This window comes from Falco rusticolus, chromosome 1 (assembly GCF_015220075.1).
Source record: "Falco rusticolus isolate bFalRus1 chromosome 1, bFalRus1.pri, whole genome shotgun sequence".
Taxonomy (NCBI): Eukaryota; Metazoa; Chordata; class Aves; order Falconiformes; family Falconidae; genus Falco; species Falco rusticolus.
Genome location: NC_051187.1, coordinates 59,821,691 through 59,847,445, shown reverse-complemented (window position 1 = coordinate 59,847,445; position 25,755 = coordinate 59,821,691). Strand labels below are relative to the sequence as shown.

Here is a 25,755-nt window from a genome sequence, read left to right as displayed (position 1 = left end):
AGTTCCCCAGGTCTTCTTTTTTCCCTTTTTAAAAATGGGGGTTATGTTTCCCTTTTTCTAGCCAGTGGGAACTTCACTGGCCTGCCATGACGGCAAATATGATGGATAGTGGCTTAGCCACTTCATCTGCCAGTTTCGTCAGGATCTGTGGGTGCATCTTGTCAGGTCCCATAGACTTGTGCACCTTCAGGTTCCTTAGAAGATCTTGATCCTGATCTTCTCCTGCAGTGGGCAGTTCTTCATTCTCCCAGTGCCTGCCTTTACCTTTTTCGACTTGGGTGATGGGGGTGGAGCACTTTCTGGTGGAGACTGAGGCAAAAAATTGTTGAGTTACCTCAGTCTTCTCCATGTCCCAGGTAACCCATGCCAGTTTCCTTTCGGAGTAGGCTCACATTTTCCCTAGTCTTCCTTTTGTCACCAATGTACCTATAGAAGCTTTTCTTGTTGTCCTTGGTGTCCCTGGCCAGATTTCATTCTATCAGGGCTTTAGGTTTCCTAACCTGATCCCTGGCTGCTTGGACAATTTCTCTGTATTCCTCCTGGGCTACCTGTCCTTCCTTCCACCCTCTGTAGGCTTCCTTTTTGTGTCTGAGTTTGTCCAGGAGCTCCTTGTTCATCCATGCAGGCCTCCTGGCATTTTTGCCTGACTTCCTCTGTGTTGGGACGCATCGCTCCTGAGCTTGGAGGAGGTGGCCCTCGAATATTAACCAGCTTTCTTGGGTCCTTCTTCTCTCCAGGGTTTTATGCCATGGTACTCTACCAAGCAGATCCCTGAAGAGGCCAAAGTCAGCTCTACTGAAGCCCGAGGTAGCGATCTTGCTGTGCACCCTCCTTTTGCCCTAAGGATCTTGAACCCCACCATTTCATGGTCACTGCAGCCAAGGCTGCCTTGAGCTTCACTTTCCCCATGAGCCCCTCCTTGTTGGTGAGAACAAGGTCCAGCACAGCGCCTCTCCTCCTTGGCTCCTCTATCACTTGGAGAAGGAAGCTACCATCGATGCATTCCAGGAACCTCCTGGATTGCTTATACCCTGCTGTGTGGTCCCTCCAACAGGTATCGGGGTAGTTGAAGTCCCCCCCTGAGGACCAGGGCTTGAGAATATGAGGTGGCTCCCTCAAACAGAGGGCCACATCTACTTGTTCCTCCTGGTCAGGTGGCCTGCAGCAGACCCCAACTATACTGTCACCTGTCCTTGCCCTCCCTTTGATCCTGACCCATAAGTTCTTGGTTGGCTCCTCATCCATCCCCAGGTGGAGCTCCATGCACTCCAGCTGGTCATTGACATAGAGGGTGACACCCCCTTCTTGTCTCCCCTGCCTGTCCTTCCCCAAGAGCCTGCATCCTTCCATTCCAACACTCCAGTCACAGGAGCCATCTCATCATGTCTCTGTGATGCCAACAAGATCATAGCTCTGCAAGCACATGCATGTCTGTAACTCCTCTTGTTTATTCCCCATGCTACAGGCATTTGAATAGAGGTATTGAAGTTGGGCCCCTCGATTAAGCTTACTTACTGGCTGGAATTCCTCTGTTCTGCTCTTCAGGTGCTCTCCTGCTGAGCTTTCCAGGCTCTGAGCATCTACTGCTGGCACTGGCATCAAAGATGTAGAAGTGGGATGGATTGAAGAATAGGGTACATGAACGCCTGCAGCTGGCTCTCTGGCCACATAAACCCCAAGATCGCTAATTTTAACTAGATAACTGTCTTTTAGATGGGTAGAATTAAGCAATACTGTCCTGAGTTAAATAGGCAAAACCCCCCATTTGTACATTTCTAGCAATTTCACAGTAATTCATGTTTTTAAGACATGTAGAGAAGACCCTGTATTGTATGTGAAGACCCTGTGATGTATTATGGATTCTATACAATATAGGAAAAGGAATAAACTATTGTGATATAAAGTATCTGGATGATAGTCTCTGATTTCTGGAGAGACGATTTTGTGTCAGTTTTCCTTAGCCTGGCAGACTATAATTTGCAGTTGTTCAACAGATGACTTGCAGTCATCTGAGGTGTCTGTGTGTGGAAGTAAGATTTTCTGAGAGACCCGGTCCAATTTTCCTTTGCTGTGTCTGAGAAAGAAACCCTGAGACAAAAGGCTGATCCTGCCCTAAATTTGAAATATTTGTATCTAACTTTCTGCTGTTTTCTTTTTAAAAACAAATGCTAAGAGTAAGCTTAGCAAGAATGGGTATTACACTGCCTATGTGTGTACTGGTTGAAGAGAGTATCTGTACAGTTTTTTTACCTGTTTTGGATAGACATTTATAGTAAGAACTTACCCAAGACCAGAAGGAGGATGAGAAACATTTGCATTGGGATCCAAGAGAAAACGTTTCTGTGTGAATACTGAATTACTTCCCATCTCCAAAACAGGATAGCCCATTTGCCTGGTCCATGTGTCCATGACTTCCTTCACAGGTTTATTACTTGCCTATGAATGATGGGAGAAGGTTACATTGAAAAAGTAAATTCAGTCCAAAGAGGGAAGAAAAATAAATCTCTGATATTCATAGAACTGTAGAATCATTTAGGTTGGAAAAGACCTTTGAGATCATCAAGTCCAACTGTTAATCCAGGACTGCCAAGGGAGGTGGGGGTAGGTCTCTTCTCCCAGATAACAAGCAACAGGACAGCCTCAAATTGTGCCAGGGGAGGTTTAGATTGGATATTAAGAAAAATGTCTTCACTGAAAGGTTGGCCAAGCGTTGTAACAGGCTATTCAGGGAGGTGGTGGACTCACCATCCCTGGAGGTATTTATATGGAGAAGTGCCGGGTCCTGCACTTGGGTCACACCAACCCCACACAACGCTACAGGCTTGGGGCAGAGCGGCTGGAAAGCTGCCTGGGGGAAAAGGACCTGGGGGTGCTGGTCAACAGCCGGCTGAACATGAGCCAGCAGTGTGCCCAGGTGGCCAAGGAGGCCAATAGCATCCTGGCTTGTATCCAAAACAGGGTGGCCAGCATATATAGAGAAAGAAGAGCAGAAAGGAGCAGAGGAAAAAGCAGGATCAGTACAAAAAATACACAATTAAATCTTTATGGTGCCTGTCATTGAAAGAACCAATGAGCTGGAAACTTGAACATGGACAGAGGAAATATGTGTGCAGAGACTGGGCAGTAACATGGACAACTAAGGAATCTTTGAGGTCCCTTGCATGCTCTAAGACCTTTCTTTTTTTTTCTGAGGAAATAACCAAACAGCACAGAAAGGACATAAAGAGGCTTTTCAAAGCCAGAAGTATCTTTGCAGTATGCCCTGTTTAGGTGTGAAGAAGGAGCCAGTATTAACCACCAGAAACTACACTGATGTAAAATTTGAACCATTCTGTGGACCGTGAACTTCTGTCCTAGAGACGGAGAGAACTGCTGCTGCCTCCCCAGGATGCCACCTGTGAAGGAAGGGGGCTAGGGTCACTGTTTCCTTCTTCAGGTGAGGCAGATGAGGTGAAGATGCAGAGCACCAGAGAGAGAGAAAGAAGCAGTCCTGCAGAGCAGGAAGAAGATGGGAACTTGAAAGGAGACACAAAAGTGCAACTAGGGTTGTGTGAGTGTCCACAGTGGTGGAAGGGAAGGAAGTATCTTCAGGAGAAGGACCTGGTAGTATGCACGTGGCCTTTGTGGGGGTAATGAGACGGATGGAAAGAAACAGCCGAGCCTCAAGCAAAAGGCAAGGTCAGAAAATGGTTGACAGAGAATGGCCCAGCTGGGCCTCAGAAGCTAGAGACAGAGATAAGCACCAAAATTACTTGGGAGTGGATGTTGTTGGGAGCTTTCAAAAAGCTGAATCTGGTTAGAGGTAAGGGAGATTATGGGATGCATGTGTGGTGGATGAGGTGTGTACTCACCCATTAAATGAGCTTGAGTTGTGAGGGGAATGTTTCAGTAACAAGCTATTTGTTAGCAGGGCCTCCTTTCTTATCTTTTATGCCACTCCCATAGTCTCATGCCAAAAAATGAGGAAATAATATATATTTGCTAGAAATAAGGTGTGTTGGAATATACTGGGAGGCTGCCTAGCTTGTGATCTCTCATTGACAGAAAACCTACAGATTATAAAAAGTTTGGGAAACTGAAATCAGTGGGTGAGATATGAAACATCTGTTAGCAAGGGTTTATGTTGCTGCAAAACATACCGCTTCCAGAGCTTCCCAAAATTGTTGTGTCTTGGCATTCTGGAAATGGTGTTTCTTCAAATATGCCTAGAGAAAGGTAGAAGACTGTGAAAATACTACCAGGTCTTTCCTTCTTTGCCTATGAAAACAATCCACATATTCAGTTGTACAGAGATACAGGGAGTACAGATGTCGTACAGAGTATCTATCCATGGGCAGTAGTGTTGTGAGTAGGAGGTTAAATGGATCAATATTAAGCTGATAAAGTTTTTTTTGGGTTTCCAGTGCAACCCATAACACTAAAAGTCAGCATTTCCCAGTGTGATTTGTTAGTACAAAATAGAACTGTACTTGAAGAGTTCTTTGTATTTTGCTTGAATGGACATCAGCATACCCTGTTGCAAATTTCTATCTAATGTAAAAGGTTGTTTAGAAGGAGGAAGCAATTTCAGGAGATTTCACTAGCTGTGTGGACTCACAGTGGAAGCAGGAAAGTCTGGTCACCTCTAAGTTGTGATCAAAATTAGTATTACAAGGAATAATGGTATTCAGCTGGGTGTTTCCACCTCCTAAACACTATTCCTGTCCTGTGCCTTCCCTGGTTGCTTAGCGAGTGCTTTCCTAACCTGTTACCTGGATCCTGGTGATGTTTAGTCAGTAGATGGTGCTGTTTGTTTCGCTGTTAGCCACAGCTACCTGTAATGTTCTTGAAGACTGAGTAGGGGGGAAGTATTAGTCCCTTGTGGACAAGTTGGCTGTATTTTCCCGTCTTGTAGAACTGTCCTGATTGAATATATGAAAGGAGAAATAAAGGAAAATACGACTGACTTGTAGCAGCCCATAAACGTGCTCTCCAGGATGAAGGGAGGTAAGAATGAATGCGGTAAACCTGCTCTGTAACACTTCAGAGACAGCAAATGTTGGTTCAGAGGAAAGAGCAGATAACCTTCCTCTTTCTGGGAGGGCTCCTTTCTCCCATTTTTTCTTTCCATAATTTTGTAGCATCAGGTTTTTTCCTCCATGAGAAAGGACTATGAACTGTGCAATATCTCCCCTTTCTGCTCCCTGTTACCTTGTCTCTCTAGGACTGAGTGCGCCTGCATCAGGGCATGGATGAGCTTATAGCTGTAACTGTCCCTTCATAGCAGGCTTGAGTGGGTTGGAGGATCATGGCTATATGAAGCTGCAGACATACTTTACAGCTGAATGAGGAGATCCTATATTACAACAGGATACACTGAAGTGGAAGAGGTTTCTCCACTAAAACGTATCATGAATTTAGGTCCTCACTGGCAGGCGATCAAATCTTAATGCAGTTCACATTCCTGCTTCTGTGAGAACGTGAAACTTCTTCCCCTTGATGTTGTCCAGTCAGTACTGAAATGCATTAAGTACTTTTGCTACTAATACCAGGATCTCTGACATTCAGTTTTTGAATAAAGGCTTTGCCACTGTCACAGGAGGATAGGCTGCATTTCTGGCGTGTTTTGGTGGAACCCTTACCTGACAGCCTTTCTGGAAGAGGTCTGGTGTAATCCAGTCTCGAAGCATTCTGAGGATTGATGCACCCTGAGGACAAAGGAAGAGGGGAGAAGGTCATTCCATGGTGCCCTAACACTGAATTTCCATTCATTTAGAAAAGCAATATGTGAGTATTTTATAAGGCAAAAATAGAAACCATCCCTCTGATTAAGGAAGTGGTTTTTTGAATTCCTTCACAGCATGTCATGCCTGCCTGCAGGAGTTTAATTCTGGATGCGAGAGCTGGTCTTTACCTGTGATCAGATGCCCATTTCTAAGTTCAGCTGTGCCAGTGGAAGGGATCCCAAGCCCTGCTCCTGGGAGTTACTGTCCTGCTGCTCTGTCAGTTTGTGTGAGCGGGGCTCCCAATTTCATTGGGGAACTATCCCTGTCCAGCAGCACAGCCTGATAGAGGAATGGACTTCAGCTGAATGCTCAGCAGGTAGGAAACTCAAAAAATGCTCCAAGTCTGGGGCTTTATATGTTGGGGATGCCATCTTGGGATTCAGAATGAGATTTGTTGAGGACTGGTGTAAGAGCTTTGGCCTCTGAAGCAGGGTAGAATTGGGATCAGAGAAGTCATTGGGTGTCACAGAAAAAACAATTAGGACTTTGAAAGAAGAAAGAAACAAAGGGAAGAGAGAGAAGTAGAAGAGTCATGTGGAACAAAGACCAGAGTGGGCACAAAATGATGAAAAACAAAAGCAATGCAAACCCAATCTAAAACACAGAATACAACTTTAGGATTAGCATGTTTTCATTTTCCAAACCAAATCAAAGGGCAGCTGAGAGCCTAACGCTATGAATGGTTTAAAAATCCAGTTGTCCCATAAAAAAAAGAATGTTATCTGGGTTCACAGTAAATCCTGTCTTCCCTATTTATGTGTCTGAGAATAACAACTTGACTGCACGAGTCATGGCAGAGGGACTATTTGAACAGATATGCCTCCAAATGCTTTCCCGACTTGTTAAGGAGTCAAGGTGGCCAGCAGGTGACTTTTTTCTGATACAGTAATTTAATACGGTTTCCATTGAATATGTTCAAAAACTGTTCAGTAAAATGTAGAACAGCTATGTATTAGTGGTAACATAAGGCAGCTTATGATAAATAGTGATCATAAGGCCACATGTATGCACTAGGGTACCTCAGTTCCTCAGCTTTGTCTATCAGCCACTTCTTACCTGATTAGACTATCCCCTCCCATTTATATTAAAAGTCAGAGTAGAAACACGCACTAGTGCATGCATTTGGGAACAGAAGAGCTTTCTTTTGCTTTAAATTGCCATGTATAGTTAGCTATTTGCATCTTCAATTACTCTTTTTTAGTCTCTTCCCCCTACTCTTGTCATTCCTCTGTAGTCCATGATAAAGTGCATTTGAGTAAAACTCATCCTAACAAAGTCCAATGTTTTAATAAATTTCCCTTCTTTCAGCTATTTGGGGAGGTTCAGAAAAGTGACCTTCATTTGAGTAGTTGACCTTGTCTGATGGGGATGTTGGGGGGAGTCTTTTATCAACACCCACGTAACTTCTAGAGAGTTGTAATAATTGCCAAGTATATGACAAGATTGTTTGTGGCAGAAATGTGGAACATTTAATCCTAAACTTCTTTAGCTGGGAGGTTCCAAAAATGTAGGTGTCCAAGAGCAAATTTCTAGCAGAACTTAAACTAAGTATCTGTTTTCTGAAAAGGCAATCAGTCTAAGACAAAAAACGTCATTGTTACTTTAATACAATTTTTCAAACAAAGAGCGAGAATTACACTGGAAAAGAGGTGAAATGCATTTACTTTTTAAGAGAAGATTAAAAGAATTATATACATTAATTGTGTAGTCACCAGCTCTACTCTAATACAGCTTTCCTAGGTGCATAATGTCCTACTGATCACACAGCAGTTTGAAGTTCCCTTACAGAATACACTGCAATGACTCCACAGACCCTTAGGCAATTCATTAGTTTTAGGATTTTATAAGACTTGTAATTGCTCTGGTAAAACTAATGGAGAGCATTCCAAACTATGCTTTATTTGTTTAGTGATGAATATTATCATGAGGAGATTGTTTTTATAAGAAAAATGCAAAAGAGAAGCCAAAATAAAGGCAAAAAGAAACAAGTTAATTTTGTCATGCATTTATATATAAATACCAATGGTAATTTGAGCTAAATCTACGTGAAGACTTTCTCATTCAAGCCAAATTATATCCCAAGCCAAATTATATCCCAAGCAGACTGTTCCCAACAATGCGTGAATCCTCAAATGGTTTTGCTTAAAAAAATACGAGTTCATGTAGCAATTATCTAGGCACAAAGAGATGAGTAAAAGCTAGGAATTTTTTGTTCCGTTGTTTTTTCAGACCATGCAAAAGTATGTCTCTTCCTTAGCTCACCACTAAAACATATTTTTGCCCAGAGTATTTGATTTAGCTCTGTACGTTTCTTGACTTTTGTTAGTTTGATTTAAGAACAGTGTTACACGATGCAGGTTTTCATATGGTTTATGATTTGACTGTGAGGCATTTATGATGCAATAAATACTGTTGGACAGAGGATCTAACAATTGAAAACAGAAAACTGATGGAAATGGATGGATCAAGTCTAGCTGATAAAATTAATATCTTTGGCTAGAGACTAGCCCAGCTAAAGCTAAAGTCAATGCAATACATTCTTTATGTTTAGGTGACAATGGGAGCTTGAAGGGAAAGCAACAAGCAGGATTTAATAAAGGTAGATTTTGTGTGTTCAGTGGAAACTTGTTATTGCACGATGCAATAACATTCAGATAGGAAACACTGAGAGTCACACGAGAAGCTGTCAACACAAACGTGGTGTATCAGGGTCAGAAGCAATGTGGGACATGGCTGGTTGTTGAGGAGAGAGTGAGCCGAGTCCCAGCTCCTTCCTCACCTTGGTGCCATATGTGGTGGTGAGAGGGAGGAGGGACAGGGATGTTTCCTCCTGTGCTTCTTCTGACTTGTCTCTTAATGCACCGAAAAAAATAACTAGAAGCAACAGTGTTTTCAGGGCACTTGAGTCAAGGGACTCCATGGTTAGACACAGGGAGTCTGGGGGCACCTTTTTTGTTTCATGTCTAAAGGTTGTCTAAGAACAAAATGGCTTTGGCTATACCTGATATGAAGAGAAACAAGTTGGCTTCATACTCCTGGCCTGGATCCTGGTGACCACATCAAGGCGGTGACCCTCAGCAAGTCTGCTGGCTTCTCTAATGCTCTGCACCTCAAAGCACTTTTCCATAAGTGATGAGCTCCTGGCTGCCACCCCACACAGCTAGTACTGCCAGAGGCCATGGGCTCAGGGAGGCCTCTGTGTGCCCTGCTCAGAACAGTGGTTGGATAGTACCAGCATCCCAGTGTCTTGCTGCTCAGACAGACCCAGGGTATTCCTCCACTCCGTTCCAGCTGGCTCCTGAAGGAGCCTTTATAGGCACAGGTCTCCACCTCCACTGACAGGGACAGCCCCAGAATGGGCAAAAAGCTTGTCAAATACCTAATGGGGTGTCCTCTACCACCTCCTGGTCTACAGACTATTGTACTCCTAGTCAGTCCTGAGCTTCACAACTCGGTGAAATGTGGAGCTAACTTATCTCCCAGTTTAGGCCAATGCCATTAGAGGCTAGTGTAGCCCATCTTTGCTAAGGCTTCTTGGGTGGCTGGGATAGTGTGAGCAACATGAGACAAAAAGTTACTTTCCTGTTTTGACTGCTTGGTTCCCTGCCTTGCTTCCTCAAAACAAGTTATACTGCCCTGAAGGTGTGATAGGAAAGTGAGGGAGCGGACACCTGGACATCTGCCCTTGCATTTGATTATGAGGCTTGACATAACTGGGCCACATCAGTACATGAGGTGACAGGAGAGGGATATGCTTGGTGTCTGGTTTAGGATAATTTTAAAAACAACTCTAGTGGCAGAAGCTGTTGACGCCGATTTCCCTGCACCTCTGCGTGCTGTGAGCAGGTTTGTACGGCACGCAGTGGCTGACTGAGGCTCTGGCTGCACTGCTTCTCTCACGGTTGCTTTTGGTTTCATCACTGACAACAGCTGGGAATGTCCCAGAAGAAAGATCCGCTTAGACACAGCCCAGGTGGGTTAGGAGTTATGATTGCAAGCTCCCCTGACTTTCACCTCCTCTCCCAAGCCTCTACTTTCTTTGCATCCAAAATCATGACAGGAGGGTATGCTACCTTACTGTAGGATATCCCATCAAACACAGAGGTGATTTCAGCTGGAGATGAAACGTCGACCACAATTGGGTGGGAAGACAACAAAGAGTCATCCTTCATTACAGGAAGCACATCATCAATTAAAACCTGTTCAAGCTGAGAAAGAGATGTTAGAACAGAAACAAATGCAGGACTATACGCCTAACTTCATAAAATAAGTAGCTTGAACTACAGCTTCTCTAGGGGGAGGCAGTTGGAAATGGAATGAAATTTCACCTCCTGTAAAGAAGGACTTGCTAACTCTTACTTTACATCTGGGGGGGAAGGGACATATTTTTTCCTTAACTAAGATAAATTGCCTTTTGAAAATACTGTTTTCCCATGTGTACCAAAACACAAAAATTCTCACAGTATGCATAAAAAGGAGTCTATATTACCAGTTTCAGCAGTGTCACAATATCTGCAAATCATTATGGGCTCCTCTTGCAAAAATGGAACTGGAGAGGAAGGGAAGGAGGGACGAAGAAGGCAGCGTGCTCCATCCCAAGGCTTGTACTTTTTAAAAAGTGATTATAATTTTTTTAAAAAGATTGTGGCCTGCAGTCAAAATCCCCTTACTTCCTAATAAATATTGACCAAAACTGACTAAATTTCTATTTAGTTTTCCTCTTCTAATACTCTTTAGAATGACAACACTGAAATGTCTCTAGATCTTAAATGAACATTGTGTCTATACACAAAAAAGTCTTTTAAATTTTAGGCTCAGTAATTAAAATTTTTTTTAAGTAGTTAGCACAACACTCCTCTACTTCAAAGTCTATAAAGGATGATTTTGTTCTCAGCCTTACGTAACACAGATGATAAGAGATATTTATGGGGAGCAGGGAGGGAGGCAGGGGAACCACCAAGTAGGCACTGCCTGCTTCTAAAGTAACTGGGCTCAGGGGCTAGCAGATTTTGACAATGGGTTCATCTATGAAAAACCTACCCTGCTTCCTTCCACTGGAGTCTGTTACATATTTTCTAGTAGCCAGAATTTCACTACACCTGGACAGCTAGGGGAAACATGCATGCTAAGCACCATCACATCTATGTGATGTGCTTATATGCTATGATATGGGAGGGGAGAGAGAGCAAGAAACCTCCCTTTATTCACATATTGTTATTGTTCCTCAGAGTATAACGTGTATTTAAGGCTACCCTCTGTCTTCAGCCCCCTTAAAGTGACTGTAATTTGTTTTGCTGCGCAGTTAGTGCTGTGGGCCATCCACTATCACTACCTATTTTTGTGCTGTGTGGAGTAGAGGTTGTCTGAGTTGGAGCATTTGAAATGACACTTAAAATGCTCGCAGCAGCTGAATGGGGCATCGGATATTTTCCCTGATGAGTAGCCCAAGCTGTAGAGACAGGCACATGTTCCCAACCCTTACCAGGTCGGATAACAATCCTAAGACGAATCCCACAAAGAGACACTGCAGCCCACGTAACTAAATAAAGGGAAATTGCCATGTGCCAGGGTTAGACCTTTAAACAACCCTGCAAAATTCCTAAGGCTCTATCCAGAATCCACCTAGGTATTATTTGCTATAACAAAAACAACTGAACACTTGATTCGCTTGTTAAAAGAGAATGACTAAAACTACAAAGTTTACTTTGACTAGTTTCAGACTGTAACTTAGGTAGGTGGAAAAAGCTTAAACCAACTTTATGTTTCACTGCACTATGTTAATTTTCTATGTATATACTTCAAGTCTTCATCATCTTTGTCTAATTTTTACTCCCTTCCAAAATGCTACCTCAGCCCCACCAGCCCTTCATAAGACAGAAATAATTACCATTTTCCAGTCTGGTTCTGCAGCATTTACTCCCAGGAACTCAAAATAAGTGGCAAATCCTTCATTTAACCACAAGTCATCCCACCAGTCCATGGTCACAATATTTCCAAACCACTACAGTTATAAACATTGAAAGATGTAGTGTTAGCTAAATGGTAAATGTACATTTCAGTATCTCACATCTCCACATAGAACATTCATTTTTTCACTTTTTTTCCTGTTGCCAGATGAAAATTATCATCATTCTGGGGTTTAAGTAGGAATTCAGTCCTTGCGTTGCATTAAAACATCACTTTTATTATAAAATTACATATTACTGGAGAGATTGCTAATGATTCCTGTGCCACTGAAAATATTTTTAGTTTCTTCCTCTTGATTTGATGATTTGTGCTTGTAAGGAGATGTTTTCAGACAGCTTCCACAGTGTATAGTTGTCCCTATTTTCTTGCCCAAAAGAGACATCTGCACATGCAAATTAGTTCCTTTAAGATATTTCAGACAGATTTTCATAAGCTGGCTCACAGTCTGGACCCAAGCATCTAACTTCCTGAGAAAATTTCAAAGGCAGTAGTTATGGTACTTTGAAGCTCTAACGGGGAACAGTTTTAACACAATATTTTGCGATTAAAATGTGAGCACATGTAAAAGGTCCTGAGACAGAGTTAATCACAGTATTTTTGAAAATAAAGTGTTGAAGCACTGTATGAATGAATCGTGTCCAAAAATTTACCTGATGAACGAGCTCATGGGCTACCACGGCAGCTACTCTCTGTTTGTTGGAAGTGGCCGACTCATTGGGATCATACAGCAGGTTTGTTTCTCTGTATGTGATCAGCCCCCAGTTCTCCATAGCGCCTGTCCCAAAATCTGGAATAGCTATTTTATCTACATTGAAAGAAAGAGAACATGATTACCGCTGTATCCTTTAAGCCACTTAGCTTGTCCTTTTTCTGTGTATTCACAGCCTGTTTTCCTTACCATTTCTGGTTCTGGCTTACTACTCTGCACTGTAGTCTACAACCTTCTAACCTTCTTTAAGAAGCAAGAAACTGGTCTACAGCAGCTGATAGCAAGTGCCTTGGCTCTGCTGAGATTAATAGAGCTAGGATCAGTTGCACTAGCTGAGAATCTGTCTTGCAAGGTGATGCTACACCACCTCCTGGGAGCATGCATATCATACATTACTTAGTTTTGCCTCCAGAAATTAATAGTATTGTCTGGGGATATGCTGTAGGCGGTAAACCTCCTGAAACTAACTGTAGCATAACGAGGCATGTCATTGTTTGTCACACTGTTGTATTAAAAATATTTATTGACATGGTAACTGAAGTAAATCCCCCATGCAGTGAAAAACATCTGCTTCTACTCCTGGCAATTTGTGGGGGTCACTCATTTATGGTCAGTAATCAATACAGGTTTAAATGAGAATTGAGGACCCAATTGGACTGGCATTTTCTTCTGCAAATAATGACCACAGCCTTTCTATGTGGGTTAGTGAAAAAGTACAGATGTATTTAAAACTGAATTGAACAAACAACCCTCACTCCTAACAGAACATAGGAATTACTTATTTTAATTTAAACAACTTGATTACAGAATCAAAGCTGATAGTCTGGCAAGGGCTTCACTGGCAGATGAGGATCACAAGGAGAATGGCGATGCCAGAAGCCACAAATCAGTGCAAAATACAATATTTAAATAAAACATTGTGCAGAAACATATTTGATTTGTCAGGTGTGATCTAGATGACTTCTAATACTGAAGGAACAACACAGTATGTGAAGAGTTGTGATCCAACATTTTAAGAAAAACAGTGTAAAATCTACAAGAGCATCTATGTTCTGATACTGTGACCTGGGTTACCAGTTCACCCTATAGAGTAGACAGGCCCCTATCTATATGCTGATGTGGTAAAATCATCAACTTTTATGGAAATGAAAGTTTGAATATGAAGTATAGGTGAGATAAAGGGGGAACAGTGTGCTAAAGAACAACACATTGTACTGGTTTCCCTAATTCATTGTCATTGAAATGCAAATATATTTACAGTAAGCTCAGATGATGTTTTGAAAGGAGGTGAAATTCTGTTGTTAAAGTAATACAGGTTAGCCTGATAGGTACATGTGAAAATAGCCAGCAGAAGGTTTGCATAACATTGTTGATCATCTTCAAAGGTTTTTGTTGGGTTTTTTTTCCTTCCATATTACATTGCCTTAACTTGTTTGTAGTTAATATTTTTCCATCCTTTTAAGTTCATAAACCTAACTGAATTACCTCTTTGGAGGTCTTAGAAGGGTGCATTTCCAAAACTGATTACATTACGTTACTAACTGCACAAATCAGATCCAGAGTCCAGATAGTCCAAGCTAAAAGACGCCCAGCTGCACTACTTTCTTTGCTTGCTTTGTAACCACGGGCAAAATTTGATAGTGTGCTCACTCTTGTTTAGCTCTGGGTCTTTATTCATCCCAGCAGCAGAAACTACAAATTATATGCTGGACCACATTCATCTTTCTAAGAAGAGGACACACACCCACTTTGCACTAAGGTTAATAAATAGTATGACATACTCTCTCGCAGTTTACGTCTTCACTTATCTCACTACTGACTTTTGTCCAGAAGTTCCCATGTAAGTGGTACATACTGTTCTCAAACTTCTTCTGGCTCTGTTTTAGCTCATGATGTTCCTTTGCTGATGACACCAATGATTCCTGTGATTTTCCACAGGACGCTTTAAGAGAACCATGTCAGGATCAGTGCTTCAGTTCAGCAAACTGAACTGTGAGAACTGGTAACTAAACTGTTACTGAGAACAACTCTCCCATCATGACATGTAAGAACATCTTGAACTACATGGGTACAGTTTTAAAACATCCTGGCACAGTATGAGGAATTAGCAACCAAATGCTTTCATGCTATTTTCCACCAAAGCAGAGAGACCTGTAGAAGCATAACCATGACAGTGAATTAACAAAATGAAAAATATAAGTATTAATAATCACCTAGTTTTGGAAGGGAATAGCTCAAATTAAAGTACTCTTCAAAGAAGTCGAATACAATTTTTGTTACATTTGCTGCGTATTCTGCCGTGTGTATTTGCAGTGGCTGTGCATAAACTCTCAGCTGTAAAATACAGAGACAATTAAGAGCAGTATTCAGTTAAAAGAAGTTAGGTGGCAAGCATTGAAAAGTCATTTAACATACATACCTATAGCACTGCGTGCTTTCTTTAAAAGAACGGCCTGAACACTAAATTCTATTTCCCAACACATTTATTCAACAAAGTTTTTCAAATGCTATACATAAAAGAAACCAAGTCCAGATAACCTCTGCACGTTTTCCACAGCATGCCTGAATTGTAAAAGTGGCAAGATCCACATCCAGAAGCAAACAGTGGCCAAGCTTGGAGCAGGGCCTGAGTGCATACAAGCCCCTCCTTCCCCAAGGCCTTTTTTTTTTTCCCCAAGAAGGAAGCCTGGGCAAGCACAATCGAAGGGAATCCACTTGTTCTGAACAGTTAATTGATCTGGACTGATCCTATCAGACCAATCTTTAGGAGCGCATCTGTTCTGAAATGTGTCTGAAGCGCATAACAACTTACTTTCTTCAATTTCTTCCTACCTATCCTACCTTCTATCATCATAATATCCTCTTATCCTTGTATGTTTGAAGATCTGACAGTGCATTTCCCAGGTCTATAACTCTTCCCAGACATGCTGACCCATCCAGTGGCTGCTTGCCCAGGACCTCAGGCCATGCAGCCACCCAGTCACAGCTATGATGCCTGCTGGGCTGCTGCGCCTCTGGAAATGCCAGACAAAAGTCAGTTCTCTCTCTTCCCACTAGGCAGGTCCAGGAAAACTGGCAGGTTTGGTAGCCCTGTGTGCACTAGGTGACTGTTTCAGTGCTCCTGTTGCATATCTGAGTGGCTTTTTCCCTTAATGCAAAAGATGGTGTGTTGGGTGCTGTCCTCCAATCCCTGGGGCTTGGTGCCTGAAACTGCTTTGGCTGTTACTGTCAAGCACTAGGAAACCTCAAGCCCCAGAGGGCTAGAGTCCTTATGGTACCCATAACCATGATGAGGAGGTCTACAGCTTGAAAAAACCTTTTGGTATGTTATCTCCACATCATGAAGACAAAGTTTGACTTCAGAATTTATGGAGTCTTTTGGGGGTCTTTCCCTCAATCTCTTTGTCCCAAAGCTCACACAGATCTCTGCCCCAGAGCAGAGCCTTAGCACTCACTGGCAGGAGCTGTAGGCTGTTCTCTTCACTGTCTCCCAGAATCTCCAGTGTGGGAAGTAAGAGATCTTTAGATGGAGTGAAGTTTCTGACTTTAGAAAAACTGATCCTCTCATTTTGCAGGCCCTGCGTCTCTAATGAATGGGCCACATTCTTCTGTGTGTTTTGGTGTGGCTTGTTTGGTCCTCAGTGCTGTCTTACAGCTAGGGGTTTAGGGTCCAAACTGAGCAAAGGAGCTGGCCTACTCTAGAAGCCTCTTGGAGCCTGACAACACATCGATTTCACTACTGTGAAATTACCAGCGACAGGGGAGGATGGGAAAATGGTCAGAGGTAAAGCTGAAATGGAAAAACAAAACCAAAAAAAGCTTATGAAATTCAATCGGGAATCCATTCCAGCCAGGGGATTTCCCTCAGGGTCAGTTTGCAATTACAATCTGCAATTTCCACTTCAGTAAGCTCTTTACCCCATTTAGCAGTCTTTGGTCCCCTAGCTGATCCATATTAATGGTTTCCAAAACCTTCAGCATGCACTAGAACTGACTTTGGGTTTCATTTGTATAATCTCCTCTGTGATTTTCCAAACCAGGCATTTGATACCTGACAGGTAGTCAGCTCAGAAGCATCATTTCCAGCTGTAGGGACATTTCCCACCATTGATTCCACTAATGTCTTTGTTGGGGCAATGGCTTTCTAAGCAAATGGCAGAGTTTTTTAAATAATTTACCATGTCACGTGAGCTGTATGATGTTGCTGTTGTTCATGAAAGCAATGTATGGATCACATGAACACTTACTGTTGGATGAGGGATTTATTCCTAGCAATTTATACAGCAAACTATGGAATGTTCCTTTCAGCAGTTGGTGAATCTAAATAACTAATTGCTTGGCTGGGCTTCAGAGTTTTGGGAAAAGAACTGTTTGGTTAGGAGAAGGACTTTCAAATTACCTGATTAAAACCTCTAAAGATAGCCTGGTTTTCCTGGGGAAAAGGTAATTTTTAGTGGTGAGTTTATGTGGCTCCCTTAATTAAAAACAATCTTGCACATATACTTTATATTGGTAAGACTATTGTCAGTGCTAAGAGAAAGGAAACAGTTATGACTTTAACCTCACTTAAACCCCAAGTTTTCTAGCGCAGGCAAGTCCTCAGACATTGTTTAGTGAATAGCCTTAATCAAATATGTAGTAACCAAAACTTGAATTAGAATATGTTTATTCAGGCAACCTCTGTACTAGCACAAATACCCCTGCTTCTACACACACATTTAATTACCATGTTTCAGTGAACACTCCCTTCTATTTAGAAAAGCTACAGCCAGTCAGGAACATTGTGGGTTTTGCTGTTTTGCTTGGGGGGAAAAAAACAAATATTGACCTCAGAGCCATATTTTGGAGCGTGGCATGAACAAGCAGAGAATGTTAACTTTTGCATGTGCAAAGAAAGAGTTTTATGTCTTCAGCACTTTTTTTTTTTTGGTACCACACTGCGTTCTACAAAAGCTGCACAAATTCTGATTCTTAAAATAATTAAACTCTAGAAAATATCTGTTGAGGCCAAACAGCCAAAGTCCTGTCCGTGATAGTGAATGGAGCAGCCATGCTGAAGAGCATCTGGTTAACAAAACTTTATGGCTGTGTGGCCTAAAACATTCTCCTGTTTTGCAAATTACTCAGACAGCAGGGATCTAAGAATACCGCATTGCTATCTCAAACCAGCTCCATTTGCTTGGGTAAGTGTATTTCAGCTTTAGTTATCCGTCAAGAAATAATTGTACAGCAGGATGCTAGCAAGAGGCATAGAGGAGGGAGGCCTCAGCACAGCGCTGTGCCAGGAAGTCTGCTAAGAACTGGATCAGCACTTTGGAGATTTAAACAAGGCAGATTTTCACATCAGTGGACAGCCTCAAGTAGGGAAGGATTTGCTGAGCTTTTTCAGATAGAGAAACTGAGGAAGAGCTTACTTGCTGGGGGAATAGTGGTCTGGCTGGGGCTTTGCTCTAGCTGCCCTGTCTGCTGCCTCCAGAAGAGGAGGAAAGTGCTGCCAGCTCAGCTGAACTGCAAGACCATGTGTTACACCCCTAAGGGGAAAGGAGGGGGAAGCAGCAAGGGCATACAGCTCTGGGATCATCCTTTGTCTCAGATTGGAGAAAAAAAAAAAAAAAAAAAAAGATATGTAAATCAACAAGTAATTAACAGTGGTTGGGTGTCCCCGACTAGGTTTAGGCTAAATGAGGAGTATGTGTTGAGGGGCAAATTGTGTTTAGTCTTTCAGGTTGTGATTCAACTTAATGTCTTGTGATCTCTTTATGCCTGATCGGCTGCACCTTCAGGAGATTTGAATCTCAGTGAGAACTGGATTGGACTGCCTGTTGCATCTAAATAAAGGAGCTATTTTAATTTTATGGAGTCAGATTCAAACATACTCGCTTCATTAGGGCACCTACCAAATATCCCCCGGTTTAGGCAGGCACTTTCACTTCTATACTTATTTGTAAAGAACTTAGACTGTGCAGTTGCCTTTAGCCACTGTTGTAAAATAGAGAATATTAGAGCCAATACACAGTGGCACATAGCATCGCAGTTCTATGTCTCCATGACTGTAAACAGGAAGACATCAGGTGAACAGATTCACACCTTTTAACTCACAAAAACTGTTAAGTATTTGTATCCATGGCCTATGAATCTCTTGTCCCCCTGGACTTGTGCATTCCCTCAGACTCCGGGCTTCAAGTCAGGGATGAGGTTGGAGAAATAGTACACCTTCCTCACCCGTGTGCCTGTATGGGATTTACTGACTGGGATCTCACCAAGATGGGGGCCAGGGAAGGACTGCAAAACACTGTATGTAGTCAAGGTCATAGAGACCATTGTGAACACCTAATCTGATAAAACAGGTTGAATAAAATAGAGTATAGGAAAGGGAAAAATATGTTCCTGTTTGTATTATAAAAATATATTTAATTTTTTTAAAAAAGTAATTCACAGTACATCTCTCATCTGAACCATGTTCAGGCTGCAACAGCACTTACAGGTTTTCCGCTAGCAGATATTTTCTCTATCCACTGAAACTGGTGCACCGCAAAGCATACCAAGTAAGTGCTCATGGGAACTGACTTCTGAAAAGTTGTCCGATTCCAGCCACTCCCCAGCTGTACAGTTTGCTGCAGAAATGGAAAAACAATTAATTCGATTTTTGGAAATGCAAACACATGCAGAAAAGGGTACAATATTTCTATGAAGGCTGCAACTACACAGGAATGATAAATCACCTCTCCAGGTTCACCTCTTCTGGCATCCCATTACTGATGGCACGAGAACAGACAAAATGTTTTTCCTGTAATACATGAAACAGGACTTTGTTTTTCTGCACTAAATAAGTTTACCTGGTTCTAAGTTTCATTAAGGATCTGAAATCATTCACATGCACAAGCATTTTGCCAGTAGGAGTTTTCCAGTGTAAGCTAGCGTGTTTTGTTCTTGAAATGGTGGCATAAAATAACATTAGTTTGGACAGATCTGAGAAGAGACTGGATTCTCTCCTCTGAAATACATGCATCGTGTAGGAGTCAGGGATTGCAGAGATGCTACTTAGGATAAAGACCAATCTAATGAATCTATCCTGAACTCATTCAGATACAAATTAGCAGTGCTAATTGATGGGTTGTTTAAATGTACATAAGGTTTAGTGCTGATCATAGTTTGTCTTTTGTAAATCAATTAAAACCCATTCTTGGTTGTCCCAAATGTCCTTAACTCTCAAATGAACTCTATGACCAAAGCTGCAACCCTGTATGTGATTCAGCCTCTAAATATTTATTTCTGCTATTTATTATTTTCTATTGCCCGTCTGATAATTATTTTTGCTTCTGACTGGATGGCTAACTTATATAGGACAAAAGCAAGCAGCATATAAAAGACACTAACCTTCTACTACTGCGACAATACTTCATGAGATTTGTTTGTTATAAATACAACACAAATAAAGCAGACAGTGAATGTTATAGGTAATATAATTCCACCAGCAAACCAAAACCCTTTCACAGATATATTCACAAAACCCTTTTCACAGAGATATTAGCAGTCTGCTTTTCCATTATTTGACTCGCTTTGACTCTATTTTGATATCTTTTCTTCTTTCAATGAAGTCAGAACTTTATGGGAAAAAAAAGTTTTAAAAAAATTCACTCCAGTGAAAAATGAAATGTACCAGTTTCTGATTTTGCCATGTTGGTTATAAAGCTCTACACCACCAAAACTACTACAGAACATGTAACACAATGTGCTTTGCATTTACAAACTATTACATTTCCTTCCATTGAAAAGATTTCCTAAAGAGCTTTCACTACTGACCTTGTGAGCACACCAGATGAAAAAGTGCCCTGCTATCATCCATTTGTCCTGAGTATGAACCCAGCATAATCTGCATTTCCCTGCCTGTACTTGGATTTTAGCAAATTAATTAACAAGTGGTAGCTAGCTCTTTGAAAGCTTATTTTGTGTGTCCATAAGAGAAGCAAGATCCACATGTAAAGATGTAAAGTAAATGCACCAAACCCACTAAATCTTGGTAACATTTAGTATCGTCCCCTCACCTTCCATGCTGGTACACTCTCTTATCTAAGGTCTGTGAGGAAAGGTGTAGCAAACACTTTCTTTCATGTGGTGTTCTTCAAAGTGCCTGGTGCTTTTCAGGCAGCAACAATAGGTTAGAGCTTTAATTTTGCAAAGGGAGGCAGCTGTATCAGATTTGTAATAGTTCTCAGCTGAATTTCTAGGGGATAGTTAAGGTTTGGGGGTGCCTTTAAATAAAACAGTAAAGGAGATCTTTGTTTTCTGAGTGGGGGAGTGATTGGGAAGATGCAAATGTCAACAGCCTGGAGGCTGGAAGTTCTCTTTTTAATTTTTTTTTCTTGTTTTAAAATTTGGCATTTTATCTTCCATTTCAGAAAATATTCATTAGAAATTATACATTGGGCTACACATTCAGTTAAACCATTCATTAGAAACTCAGCTGAAAGCCATTCAATCTTCTTCCAGAGGGCCCAGAGATAGATGATTGATGCAATTGAATTTTGTACAAAACTTGGAATTTGACCCACCAAGTCCAGAAATAGATTATTTAGGAAATCACAGTCACGGTGAACTGGCAAGTGTCCACACCCATGATCTGACAGATTGGGTTTCCGATTCTGTATTATTAAAATAATAATAACCCTAGACTTTCTTGCTAGCAGGTTCCTTTGCCATCAGACTGATCAGCAGACCCTTGCTTTGTACTGTTATGTAATTTCAGTGATTATTTTAGACTTCCCATCTGGGAAGCAGCTGTCTTTCAGAGTACTTATTCCTTCTCAGAGTCCACCATTACCTTTATAATTAGTAGAGGATGCTTATTTAGAATATCTGAAAAGAGGGCCAGCTAGCTAAAGATGGAAGAGACACTTTGGATTTGTCTCTGTATTGCCGTGTTGTGTGCTCGTGGACTACTAGGAGTGCTAACGAACCAATCAGTCCTGTTTTATGGAATATTTATTAGACATTAGTTTTACAGTGTCTGGGTGGTAGAGTCTGTGAACGCTGAATGCGCAAGGACTTTGTGATCCGTGCTACCTTTCCAGTGGCTTTACAGAACCATTCCACTTAGACAGCAGGGTTGGGAAATACATACCTGCACTGGCATGTTTGAAAGTGCTTGGTATGCATCTTGGTGGATGATAGATATGTTGTAAGTTGCCTTCTTGTTGGGCTCATCAAAGCAAGGAAATGATTTCCGTGCATCTGTTGGCTCATGATCAGTAGCTGCAATGCTCCTTAAACAAACAACACATTGGCAAGCCTTCATTATATACCTTTTAAATCTTATCTGCAATTTCTAAGCATAATTTTTTAGCAATTTCACAAACCAAAGCCAGCTGCAAATATTTGTGTTTGTCCATTCATAGAAGCAGGTGACATCAGAAATGTACAAGCTAATATCGTATAGCCATGTGTAACATGTATACCTCAAAGTCTGCCATCAGCATCCTTTAGGTTTCACAGCAAAAGCTAAAGCAAATCGTTTATCATCAACTATTTTTAGGAGCCAGGCAGTAAGATAGGAATGACCCTTCATGGATGGTAAAAATTTTGCTCACCTTCCTGATGAGCTTTCCCACTGATTTATGTGCCTAAAATAAACTGCTGAAAGGAAATTAAGGTTCTGGTGTAGGGATGTTTACTTAAGTCACTCCATGTGTTGTTTACCCACTAGAGCATATCTTGGCTTGGAGTTTTGAACATCTCCTGAGAAGACACCTTGGAATTGCTTCAGTGCCCCTAAAATCTCATCCTGCTTGTGTTTCTTTTTCTGCAGTCACCATGTACAGTTTTCTGCTGTTATGCTTCCCTGATTCCATTAATGAAACTGCTGGAGAAAGCATGGAAAGTTCAGGTGAACATCCTACTATATAACTGGTGCTACGCTAGCCCTGTTGGGGAGTTTAGAAAGTCATCTGTTATGCAAAAAACAACTGGAGGAGTTAGACAATAGGGATCATGTAAAAAAATAAGGTGAAGTCTGTGAACGTTCATATCACGTGCTTGCTTCTCATAGTGACATCAGGCTCCCCCATTAATGAGCCGTACAGTGGCAGAGCATATTCTCCAGTGATTGATGGTGAAAGGGATCACAGATGCTCCTTCAATTAATCTGGAATGTTGAGCATTTTCTGACAGCACTTCTACAGCTGCCCCAACTATATTAAGGTAGTTTTTCTTTCCAAAAAGTAATTAAAAGTGTACATCATAAATTACAGATCTGCGGCAATCCTACAAGCTCACTTGACAACCAATTTTTCAATGTTTCTGTTGCCCTTGGCAATTCTCTGTGACGGTTAAATACTAAACTGGTCATTAGGAACTTGTAGCAGCAAGGGTCATTTACAAGCCTGATGGAGGTTAATATGTCTGGGTTCTTACCATTCATGTTCATTGGAATAGTAACTCAAAAGCTCACGGGCAGAAAGAATAATGAACATTCACCTTAACATAACTTCAGGCTCAACAGAGTTTCTTTTGCTTGGTAAATTGTTTGATGTCACTCTCTACTTTTTCTAGGACTTGAAAGCTATTTCACAATTAAGTTCACGTCAAGTCCCTGGAGCAATGCTTCACAGCTATTGCTTAAAAAATTGGCTACATATTTTGACACATTTATATTTTGTTCCTACAGAATGATAACACTATGATATTTCTGCTGATTTATAAGGTGACAATCCATCTATCCTCATATATTTGTAGAGGCAGACAGACAATAGCAGTGCAAAACCTTAGCACTATAATTCCTATGGGGTAGATGATGAGAACTCCAGGCTATGACATGCACAGAAATGGCACTGGAAACATGAAATTTTGTAATTTCATTTAAAACTGTATAATGTAGTTTTTAGATAAGATTTTCTTCACTGCTTAGTGGCTTCTGCCTTTCTGCTTGTTGTTGATGTCCAGACCTTTAAATGTGAACTAGAGCTGACAGTTGTAAATAACATAGCAATAAGTGAAGATCTGGCTGAGACTGCATCCAGATGTCGCTCCTGAAATAAAACAGTGCTGCATGTAGAACCAAGATGAATTCCCCCCACCTTTTATTTTTTTTCCCAAAGCACAGGGTGTTAGTGCAAAAAACTCCCCTTGAGCTAATTAAAGCATTTTTCTCCCAATCTTTCCCTAAATTCAGATTCATTGCTGCTTCTAAGAAAATTTTGTCCTTGAGGAAGAAATCTAGGAGTTCTACTTCTGTACACTAAAGAATATTTTGCCTTTCCTTTATGAATTAAATCCTAAATGTAAGTCTCCCTGCTAGACATGTGCCCAGCTATCTTTTATAAGCCTCTTGTCCTCCTCTTACAGAGGACCGAGAGAATGCCTATAAAAGGGAAGCCATACCTTCTCACTAATAGTAGTGAAAAATCAAAACCAGCTGCTGTGAATTGTTTGTATTATCTGTAATATTAAGGAGGAAATACAAGAGGGTTTTAGCATGTTCTTTGAGAGGAACTAATGAGTTTTAAAGAAGCCATTACACTAGTCAAGGACTCTTGTGCTTCTTTCCCTAATATCTGAAAATAACACAATTGTAATATGTTTATGATCACTGCATCATGCAAAATAGAGAAGGACTGTTATTACCCTTTCACCAATGGGAAATTAAATGTGCAGACAGGCAAATAGCTTTACCACAGGATTTCAATGCTTATGGTTGGATTCAGGCATCCACAGGAGGATCTAGGTAGGTCTATGTCTAAAGCCTGCATTCTCCAAGCTTCTGCTTTCCTGCTCCCTACCTGCACATACGTGTCAATTTGAATAGTTGTGTTCCCAAAGTATCTCAAGATCCACTTCTGGGCATGTCCAAAAGCACCTTTGCCCTCATGGGGATTGTGTGATCTGTCTGAACAGGATTCCCAAAAGAGGCATTCTTCTCCCTAAGCCTCCCAAGGATACCAGACTTGCAGTCATGTTCAGCACAAGTCTACCTGTTTTCCACCAAATGTGGGAGAATAAAACCTAAGCAACAGCAGAGCCTGGACATGTGCCTAGTCTGTAAACAAAAGGCATTATAGCAATGCTTTGGCAAACATTTGCCTTCACAGACACAACTGGGGAGCAGCTCAGCCCTGGGAGCTGACTTTCCAGTGTTACTAATTCTCTCTAAAGGTCCTGCTGCTTCTAACACTGCCCAGAAGGGATGGGGCAGCAGGTTAATTACATGTTGGCTCTCATTTTCACCTCAGCCCCCCTCTCTCTAACATCCTCTGTTAATAGACTTGCTTGACTTTCGCTGTTACCTGATCTGATTTGTATTTACTTACAATGTGACAAAAAAGGGAACTATTTGGGTTGAAATTTTCCAAGGGCAATGTCTGCTTCAGGCAAAGGCAAATTAAAAAAGTTAATTCCAGTCAGCATTGTTTTTGAGCAGAAAGCCAGGGGAAAATGCAGTTTTAATAAGTCATAAAATCCTTCTGCCATCATCCTTCCTCACCCCATACTGTCACCTACCCTCATGCTGCACAGCAGCAACTTGGCTGTAGCACTTGGCTGGTGGTTGCTTTCATTTCAAAGCTGTACTGGTAACTACCACGTACATTGCCTCTGCCACCCGCACAAACAATCTACCCAAATTTAACCACATGAAAAGCATTTCAGAAGTCACCATTCACTCCTTCTTATTAAAGCCCTTCTCAAGCCTAACAAAAAATCTCACATGCTCAAGTTCCTTTCTGTATTGAGAGTTTTCAGACTGCTGGCTAGGATCATCCTTGCAACTGTAGCTTCCAACATTCAAATCAAGGAGTAGGAACGCTCTCAAAGTGAGCTCACGTTTTCTGCTTTCTTTAGCTTATGAATTTCTCCTTTCTTCCTGATGTCAGATGCTTGGCCCTTGTCTTCCTACACTGTCTGGATCTGAAGGATGGACTCTCACCTATCCTGCTCTGTGACTCAAGAGACCTGTGTTCTGGTGCTGCTGTTCTGTTGTTGTGACAGATCTGGGGCAATTCATTTAATATCTAGGTATCCTTCATCAATAAAAGTGAAGGAACACACCTCAACTTAGAAAGATGCTAAGAGGTTACACTTTAAAAGTGCTGTGGGGATGTCAGATGCTCAAAGTATAAAACTAAAGCACCTTCCAAGTCAGAGGAATACTTGACATGGTAGATGGAGGAGAACAAGAGGGAAAGAGCTGGCTGGCATTCGAGTTGTTCTCTACATGGCTTCTTCCCAGATCAGATAACTATATTTAAGTATGAAAAATGAATGCTTGCTTTTTCTTCTGCTTCTTGGATTTGCTGCTGCTTGTGTCTGTCACTGCTGCTACTC

At 41.5% G+C, this 25,755-nt stretch overlaps 1 protein-coding gene across 1 annotated transcript in view; it reads right to left on the bottom strand.

Annotated features, from left to right (window-relative positions):
• Positions 1-25,755, bottom strand: part of LOC119145069 (glutamyl aminopeptidase) — a 41,242-nt gene that overhangs the window by 13,696 nt on the left and 1,791 nt on the right. Inside the window, exons 2-10 of the mRNA XM_037381152.1 lie at positions 21,563-21,704; positions 18,924-19,055; positions 14,655-14,775; positions 12,383-12,537; positions 11,653-11,766; positions 9,839-9,973; positions 5,622-5,687; positions 4,140-4,205; positions 2,285-2,436 (exon numbers count right to left, since the gene is read on the bottom strand). Of these exons, the coding sequence (XP_037237049.1) occupies positions 2,285-2,436; positions 4,140-4,205; positions 5,622-5,687; positions 9,839-9,973; positions 11,653-11,766; positions 12,383-12,537; positions 14,655-14,775; positions 18,924-19,055; positions 21,563-21,704 (1,083 nt within the window). The remainder of the gene's footprint in view (positions 1-2,284; positions 2,437-4,139; positions 4,206-5,621; positions 5,688-9,838; positions 9,974-11,652; positions 11,767-12,382; positions 12,538-14,654; positions 14,776-18,923; positions 19,056-21,562; positions 21,705-25,755) is intronic.